Below are 9,523 nucleotides of genomic sequence, written 5' to 3'. Positions count from 1 at the left end.
CAACCAAACCGTAATCTTTTTTTTCCTTGTTTTATCCAATCCTACACTCTTAATAATAATTGAATAACACTGAACAAGAATAATTCTAATTTTTAAATGATGCAGATAAATACATTTTCAAACACGACAATATTATTATGACAATTTAATCTGAAACCAACTGATATTTTAAACAAATTCTTATAGAAATAACATTAAGATAGACACAGAAAAAATGCAATGTTTATTACAGAAAGCTTTATGATTTGTATATTTCTATACCAACAAAATACATCGTAATAAAACTTTTATTAGCACAAAACAAGATAATATACATGTTATATTACATTCATATCAGGGCCTCGATTCTCGACAGTCATTTCACTCGAAGGAGTGGTTTGACCCACTCGTTATTTGAGTGTAATAAGTTTTGGCATACGTACCTTCGACGAGAAAATAAGAATGTCTACCAATGTATATACTTCGACGACGATTGTGAGCAGCCTGAATTGTCGAATCGATACCCTGATATATTGGTTAAATTATTATAACTTCTATATATATCAATATTATGTATTTTACAGTGGTCTCCGTGGCAGGAAAATAATTAAAAAAGAACAAATACTAAGTTGTATTTTAAATCACATAACATTAACGACCCTCAATAGTAGATTTATTTCTTTTGTTCTGTGGACGCTCGAGTTAGCCGGATACCACAATGTGTTCCATATAACAATGACTTTAGCTGACGTGCATTGTAATTTAAATCATTTTTACATTCATACCGAGGTAAACGAATATTTAAGAACTACATAGCATCGATTGAATCTTGACGAAGGTATACCTACATAGTTGTAATTACAAATTAACTTATATTGCTGGCTTAGTCCAAATTCTAAACAAATTTATTTAGGAACAGTCAGCCATCAACATAAAGACCGACAGAATTTGGATCGCTTGTATTGAGAACCGTTAATATTTAACAGATACGAAATCAACAGTGGTGAAATTAAGTTACACTGCGAATATCATATTCAATACATCACAAAAATGGAGACCCACTGTTCTATCACAAAGTCACTCTAGTCAAAAATGGATAACTGGATTTTTTTTTGGTACACAATATTTTTTGTTTTTTTTTTTTTTCCCTACACTTTATTTTTAAAAAAATTACAAGAGGAGCAGGTCAATAACAGCTTCCACATTCCCTTCGTAGAGTTCAGTCAGGTACAGAGTCTTGCTGTCTGTAACATCGAAGCCCATCAACTCCAACGTATTGAGGGCTTGGGCAATATGGGGAACTAAAAACAAAACAATTTGAATAGCGACAAATAATTATAGTTTACAGCATCTTCCTTAAATAAATAATGTACAGCAATAATATAGTTAAGTTTACAGGCAGCCAAAAGAGGAAGAAAATATTTATTAATCTATAGATGTTTCTATATCCACAAAATTTGTACTAGCGATGCCACCAACTTCAATATTAACAGAGTCAAGCTGTACCTCATTCAAGAACAAAAAAACATAGAATGTGATTTAAATTAGCGTATGCAGTAAAACATTTGATAGCTTAGGCGATAGTCCCACGGTTCGGTAAACAATCGACAAAAGCTGAGTGCGGTATACTGAGAGCACACCGATCGATATACATATTTGTATTGGGGCCTGCAAACACTGCAAGCGTATATAGCTAGTGGTATGTAACAGGTTTCAATGGGCGCTTGATATTTATCACGACACCACCGATATCAGACAACGAACTTCTGATTATTATTTTTACCAAAAACATTTATCTCTATTATACTAAAATAAAGTCGCTATCCGCGTCTGCCTGTTTATGCTCATAGTTCTTCTAAACTACGCAATGGATTTTGATAGGGTTTTCACTATCATTTAGAGAATTTCTTCCGGAAGGTTTATTTATATAATACAGGCAAATTATATTTATAGAAAGTCAAGCAACGCCAGGTACATGTCAGCTAGTTTAGTTTTAGTTAAAAATGATTTAAAATTTTTCTTAAGAATAATTTATTATTTAGGCACATTAATAATATCACAAAAAATTTCACAACCTCGTCATTGCTTGGTGACTGAGTTGATTCAGAGTTGTTGATTTTGTTGTTTGCATGTTTACGCGCCACTCAACCATCTTCTCAGTCTCTTATCAAATTACATATGAGTCAATTTTGACGATGATAAGATAATAATATTCAGCTTAACGGCAGAAATGCGAAAACAGAAATCTGCAATTCCGACAGTTTTGTAAGTTACCATAAGCTACACAGCTTATCTGACGTGTGCAGAGATCATGCAACACACATCACGCAACATTTCTCAAGACTTTTTTTGGCTCGGTTTTTGTTGATTCCTTACTGACCCGTGGGATGACGCCTTAGAAAACAAGAATGAAAATCAAACAGATAATGGAATGATAACCGAATACTGAAAAGAGAACACCAAAAAGTGTGATTTATCCTGGAATAAACTGTCACCAAATTTATTGTTCCAATATATTAGGAATGTACTAAAAGTTTATCAGGAAACGACGTGCAATCCCGTTTTTAGTCGGATTACGAATAATTTGAAGAGATTTTTAATTAAATCAGCAATACTCATTTTTTCCTTGCGGTGAGTGATTATATAAATTTTACCGGGGGGGGGGTCAATACATCATAGGGAATGATTTGTGGTAACGATATAGGGGGCATTTCACCATGCTCTTGATAGCTTATCCATAGGATAACATGTGTAAATCAATATATAATATATAACAATATAACGCATTACCTAGTAATTTAAAACTTTCGGCAACAGACAAAAAAACATTGGCAAAAGCTCTTAAAAGCTATTTCCTTAGCAGTTTCATTTATGACTAACATAATCTTTCTCTGGAACTCCATAATAACATCTGCGTTTATTTATTTTAATGTATTTTATTTATTTGTCTTGTCCTTTCTAATGTTGTCTTTCCCGAAATGAGTTTTATAAACTTACTGGGAATAATACATTATTACTTTGTTATCATTTTGTAATAAAAAATAAAAAAATTTAAAAAATTGATTTTATTGTCTGGGACAGACAATAAAATCAATATTTGAAAATGTTTGATCAATTCCACCAGGAGTGAGGAAAAAATGAGCTTACTCTAAGAAGCCAGATATGTCCACAACACACTTCTATGGTTTATCTCTTCAGTAGTATTATCATTGCAAATCTACGAAAAAGACAATGAAATCAAGAATTTTAAACATTGATAATATGTAATATTTTTATACAGGTGATAATTTATTTATATATGAAAAAAGATATGTTGTCAAAATTAGATAAGATTAATAATAGGATAAATGAATGGAGGCGTGCTGTGATTTTTGCAATATTTCAAATAGAAATATTTCGATGAAGGGGACTTTTCTTAAAATACATCAAGCGGGCTGAGCAGATGAGAACTTGTAAATTGAAAGTGAGGGTCTTAAAAAGTGTAACATAGCGAGGAGTCTAAAGAAGTTGAAAAATGTTCAAAGATGAATCAAATGGAAGAAATCTGGTATGCCACTGGTAAACGATGCAGATAGATAAATAAATTAACAGCGAGGTTAGATAATTTTTTTTTTTCAGATAAAGTTTCAGATTTATGCTTAATGGGTCGTTTTCACGACTCGTTCTTGAGATCGACAGCTTAGCTGCGGAAAGATTTGCCTGTCTCTGTGTTTCATGTTCACTCCTGCCTCTCCCCAAAAAGACCATACACACAGGACCTTCTGTGTGGGGTAAAACAAGAAACTCTTGGAATGCCATGCTAAAATGCCGAGCGGCCCGCCATGCGCCGGTCGACACTATTTTCCTAACAACTTACTTGTTTTTGTAAATTGTACTCTTTTACCAAATAATGTGTTTACATATTTATAAAAAATGTATATAACACCTATTCTATGTAGTTTCCTTAGAAAAACTAATTCTTGAGTTTAATTATACTTTTTTTCCAGCTAAATAAATGTTTGTCACAATAAAAAATCACATGAGGCTTTGCTATAAATAAATGCAGTAATAATGACTTTTGAAAACCAGAATTATGACATTTATACTTTTTTTTCCCCACTACATATCGATGGCTTAGGGTTAAAATATTGTACCTCCAATTTAGGTAGAATAATTTTGTTGTACTAATATTTCTTCTCCAAAACCTACTGGCCCAAAGATATAAACATATTTCAATATTTAGTGAATCCTCCAATGAGCATCTTGCAATATTGCATCTTCTTAAGAATTATATTTATTTTTAGGCTGAACAAAAGTTCATGTCAAAATATTGTATTTACATCAAATTCAGATACTATTATCGAACTAAAAAAATATTTTCATATCATAAAATCTAATGTCCCAAGATATACAAACTTTCAATTTCAGTTTTCTCAATATTGTGATTTATTTTAATTCTAAACCATCGGTGTCTGGTATCCTTTAAATGATTTAGTACAATGATTTATTTTCATCTATCAATGAATGTATTGTGTTTTGAATGCTCCTCTGATGAAATAAAACTGAGAGACAATGCATCTAAAACTGAACAACTAACTGTGCTCATGAATTGTTAAATTTAAAAAAAAATGGAAATTTCAAAGGGATACATTGGGATGAAAATGATGATGTTTGTTATGTCAAATAGACTTTCTGGCCAGCAGTATTTACTAAATAAATGCAAAGAGTTTTTTTTATCTTCGAATTAAGTACAAATGCACTCAGCATGCATGTATGTAACTAATTAATAAAGGTAATTTGCTAAGATTAAAATCTTGAAAATTCACCTGCGGCAAGAAGGGTTTGATATAGGTATTTCTTCAAAATTCATTTGCGCCACGAAACAAAAATAAAAAACATTAAAAAATACTTTTCATCACATTTATGCCGAGGGTGATAAAAGTAGACATTAAAAGATTGGAAATTCTCAATTTACACAGATAATAATAGACAATATTTACATTATTATGTAAATCTACAAACTAAATAACATTTATTTCGTCAATAAACAAATAAAATACAAATATGTACTTTTATTCATTACGTAAATAAATAATATAACATAAATAAATAATTAATTAAGAACAATAATGGCAGATTGTCTAATGCTTACAGATAGCTCTCATTTCAAGGTTGGAAACTGGGGCATTATGAGATTGTTCCGGTTGTTGGGCAGGTACTGCGCTCACATCAGCTTCGATGTTCAACTGCGCCAGTCTCGGATATAAGCCTTCAGCATCACCGATGGAGCGCACTTCTGACTGTTGGCCAATGTGCGACTCAAACTCCATCATATCATCAGCCTGATCCTCTACACCGGAAGTGGATTTTTCATTCTCTAAAAAACCAAATTATATTGTCGATTTTATAATAAGTCTTTTTAAGGAATACTTAAAGAATTGTAACACAATTTAACCGTTGACTTAAAGCTACAGTGTGCAGGGCAAGATCTCTTTTTATGAACTACCCAAATTGCCTAAAATTACCAATGAAGATATTTTGGTTTGTCGGTATCCTGAAAAATGAAATTTAAAAATATTCTAATCCAACCCACACCTAGTTCAGGTTTTCCCACATAAGAAGTGTTTTCTGATCCCTTGAAAAACCTTACAAGAGTGTTTCACTGTATCTATGTTAGGTTAGGTTACAAGCGATTAACTTTCGCAAGTTACATAGGTGAAATTATTTACCAATTTCCAGGTCGTCATTGTTCAGCAATGTCCATCTTTCTTCTAATTCCTCGGAGGATTCTGAGATAGTTTTCACACTGGAACAATCGACAATATCCAAATCCTGAGACGGCTCACTGAAGTCGAGGACGATATCAGCTGCTTCTGATTCTGAACCTTCGCCGCTGTCATGGTTGCTCGAATCATTGTGAGATTTTTCCCATTTATTGGCTTCAACCTCAGGGAACTTTAAAGCTTTGGCTTTCACCTCGGGGAGAGCGGATTCTTTTATATCAGAAAACTGAAAATTTTCAGTGTTTGTTTCAGAAGCTTTAGCTGGTAGATAAGAGTCTTGTTGCATGCAAACATTGTTCTTTTTTTGGGTAAAGAATTTGTCTTTCAGCAGGTAGACGTTATCCAAGACGAATCTCAAAGCTACGACACTTTCGTTCAGGGACATAACCTTGGGTATGACTTCCTCCGTAACGGGTGTGTTGGGTTTCTCCTCAACCTGGTGTGACTCGCAGGGGCAGCGGAGACTGAGGGAGCGGGTGATCTTGGCTAGTTCGTACACCAAGTCGGACAGTTTATCGAGCTTATCGCTATCAACATAAACATCGCTAGTTGAATCGTCTGGTGCGCACGCGCTACTTTTCCTCGAATCAATGTAAGGTGGAGTCTCGGCTTTGGAGCTTTTCGGTTCTTCCACCGATGCACTAGGACATGGAAAATGAATGTTTACTATACAGTAACTGATAAATAGTCTGTGTAATTAAAATATAAGATAAATGTTTACCTTGTAGAAGCTTCTGGCGTTGCAGTTGCTTCAGGAGTAAATTGCTTAAGGGACATGTTTTTGAGTAACTGTAAAAGAAATAGATGATATTTTTAGGAGACTATAATATTAGGATCATCTTGCAGTTCACTTTACATTATTAAACACTAAAATAAAGGCTGCTGGAATTAAAATCAGAGGCAATAATTGTTGCGTGCATATCCCTATCGTTAAATTAAGAATGTATTTGTGTTTTTCAAATAAATATGTATGTAATATTTTACCATTTCCTTAATTTGCATCCTGGTCTCAGAAAACTGATCATCAACTTTTTTGGATGGCGTAAAGACCGGCTGTTTCTTGGCTGGCTTCTCTGAAATTGGAACAATAAAGAATGACTTAGGAATAAATACTTTGAAAAACATACACAATATTGTGTTTCACTACATTTGTAGGTAAATTAGGTATCTTTAAATGTGTTATTATTGCAGTACGGAAATAAATTACCTTTTGGCCCAGGCAAGGAGACTGAATAAGCCACCTTCTGATTTTTTCTCTGGACTTGCGGGTCCACCTCAATTAACAACTTCTTTAAATTCCCTTGCATACAAGACAGGGCCAAGATAAGTTCTTCATCGCTGGAAATATTTATTTCATCTTCGCCATCTGTGGGATATTAATCATTAAAATAACTCCTAATATTAGCTCGTAAGATCTAGACAAACCTCACCCCATGAGCCCAAGCACCAATACCCATACCCACCTCCCAAATTGAGTACCGCCGCCCTGGGAACCATACCCACCTACCAAATTGATCTATTGGAAAATTAACCAATCTTTTTTTTCATTTTCAGTCGTTCGAAAACTTTGGCCACACAAGTAAAAATAAAACACAAATTACAACTGTTCACGCAATGCAAGAATGTTCAGTCACCATAATTACAACTCTCCACACAATGCCAGAATGTTCAGTCACCATAATTACAACTGTTCACACAACGCAAGAATGTACAGTCACCATTATTTGTTTTTAAAACCTTCAGGCTAATTTATTAGCTTTTGGGAACAAGTCACATTGTCTTACAGAAATCGTTATGTCTTCCTTACTGTTGTGGTGAGAAATATGAAACGGTATTAGAAAGAGAAAACACCACGCTTTATATTCAAATCTAGATGTTAACTGCAGAAGAATTAAAATGTGCATGTTTATGAAACCAAAGGTGTCAATCGCAATTTGAAAAAAAAATTTATGAATTATTTTTATATGAAACGACATAAAAGTGAGGTGACGATAACGTTTGTAATATATTTGTCTAATAAAATAAGTGTGTTTTTATATATTTTTCGGTAATAGTAATTTAAATTACTAAAACGCAAAGTGAGCCATTTTAATTTTGTTTTAATGTTTGCAGAGTTTATTTGTAATAATAAAATATGAGAGCTTATTTCATTAGCTTTATAAAACAGTTTTAGTTATGGATACATTCAGAAATATTCAATTTGGATTTTATTGCAAAGCAGAAATACTCCGACTGACTGACAGAATATGGCTGAGGGCTGAGAAGTTAATCTGTACAAGAGGTGGTATTCGTGATACAATAATAATTAACAATCAATGTACATAATATAGTCAACAGATCTTTAATCTAATCAATAATCTAATTCAAGAATGGGACAAAGGAGTCTGAAATAAAATAATGAATCACACACAAGCCAAAGAAAAAGTACTCTAAACAAAATTTAATAGAATTGATAACTAATAAATTAACAATGAAATATTAAAAAAACAACAAAATTTCCCCGCAAAATTTGATGTATATAAATTGCACTCTTGTGAAGTTGTCATGATGATGTCCAACTTACGTAAAATTACATTTTGGGGGCACAGTGACATAATTGTACGAAATGTAACATTAGAATTGAGAATTGACTCTGTACATTAGAAAATACACAAAATAATGAATACTTTAAAATCTTTATGAAATTCGTATCGATTATTGTTCTAGCTTACCATGCCAAAGGGTTGCAAACTTTTTATTGTTCAATTCCGGAAACAATTTGATGATTTGCGCCTCTAGATATTCGAAGTTGTTGAGGAAACATTCCCTGATGTTGAAACGTCTTATTTCATCTTTATCTTTGTATTTCCTAAGAAATATCTTGAAACCAACATTTTCGAAAGCCATCTTGTCACCTAAAATAAAAACGTCCCGGATATACTAAAAGATAACAATAATGCACCAAGTACAGATGTTGTAGGTATGATGACGAACTATCAAAATCATGCAATACAATGGAATAATACACAGTAAACTTACGACTAGGTGTATAGATGTATCTATTGGACATTCCAAAATGTATCAATACACCTGAATAAACTGCATTTCGCAAACTTGGCTAAAAGAGAAAAACGTATGCCCGTCTTTCGGAGCTTGACTTGACAGATAATTTATTTTTACTTAACTGTTTACTATTTTCTATTGCGTAGTTCAGCGTAGTTTATTCGTCTATGGTAGATGCATAAATATACCACTCTCGGTAGATGTATTTTGGTTCAATAAAAGTTGTGATGGATGTAATCGAAATAATTATATTGTTGTTCGAAATAATCTCTTTGGAAATCAAATATATCGATTTTTTTAAATCAATATTAATTTATAACATTTCAGTTCTAAAACAAAAAAATCGTTTCAATTTTACTTCGCGAATTTTTAAATCACGTACATATATTTTTAATAGGTAGGTGATAATTTGTCAAGGAAGTTTCTTTTAAAAATAAACATAGCTGTTTCAAGCCTGTGACAGAACACGTTACAAGCGCAATGTATTCTCGTGGCTTGGCCTATGGTTATGACGAGCGATATGCTGAAATAGGCCAAGCATCAGTCAGCCCCATTACCCTGAGTGGTCTGCGTCTCTAACCACCGATTCGACACAAAACCTATAATATTATCTCGAATCCGATATTTAGATCATGTACATCGCTAGCCAGAATATGAAACGTCAAAATTTAACTAATTACCAATCTATGTTTTAATTTCATCTAAGGTTAAACGCCATGTGACAGAAACGCCGCTGTCAA

The 9,523-nt window shown here is 32.9% G+C and overlaps 1 protein-coding gene across 1 annotated transcript; it reads right to left on the bottom strand.

Moving 5' to 3' along the window:
• Positions 1–48: 48 nt before the first annotated feature.
• LOC149425487 (uncharacterized) lies at positions 49–8,919 on the bottom strand. Its single transcript, XM_089650692.1, has 8 exons — positions 8,760–8,919; positions 8,453–8,635; positions 6,949–7,107; positions 6,726–6,814; positions 6,463–6,530; positions 5,688–6,382; positions 5,111–5,335; positions 49–1,280 (listed from the first exon to the last, which is right to left on the bottom strand). The coding sequence occupies exons 1-8, from the start codon at positions 8,788–8,790 to the stop codon at positions 1,150–1,152; spliced, it is 1,581 nt and encodes a 526-aa protein (XP_089506818.1). The 5' UTR covers positions 8,791–8,919; the 3' UTR covers positions 49–1,149.
• Between the last annotated feature and the right edge of the window lie 604 nt (positions 8,920–9,523).

Source organism: Hesperophylax consimilis, chromosome 3 (assembly GCF_061612785.1).
Source record: "Hesperophylax consimilis isolate HC1 chromosome 3, BYU_Hcon_1.0, whole genome shotgun sequence".
NCBI classification, from domain to species: domain Eukaryota; kingdom Metazoa; phylum Arthropoda; class Insecta; order Trichoptera; family Limnephilidae; genus Hesperophylax; species Hesperophylax consimilis.
Note: the sequence above shows the minus strand (reverse complement) of the source record. Positions and strands in the feature narration are given on the sequence as shown.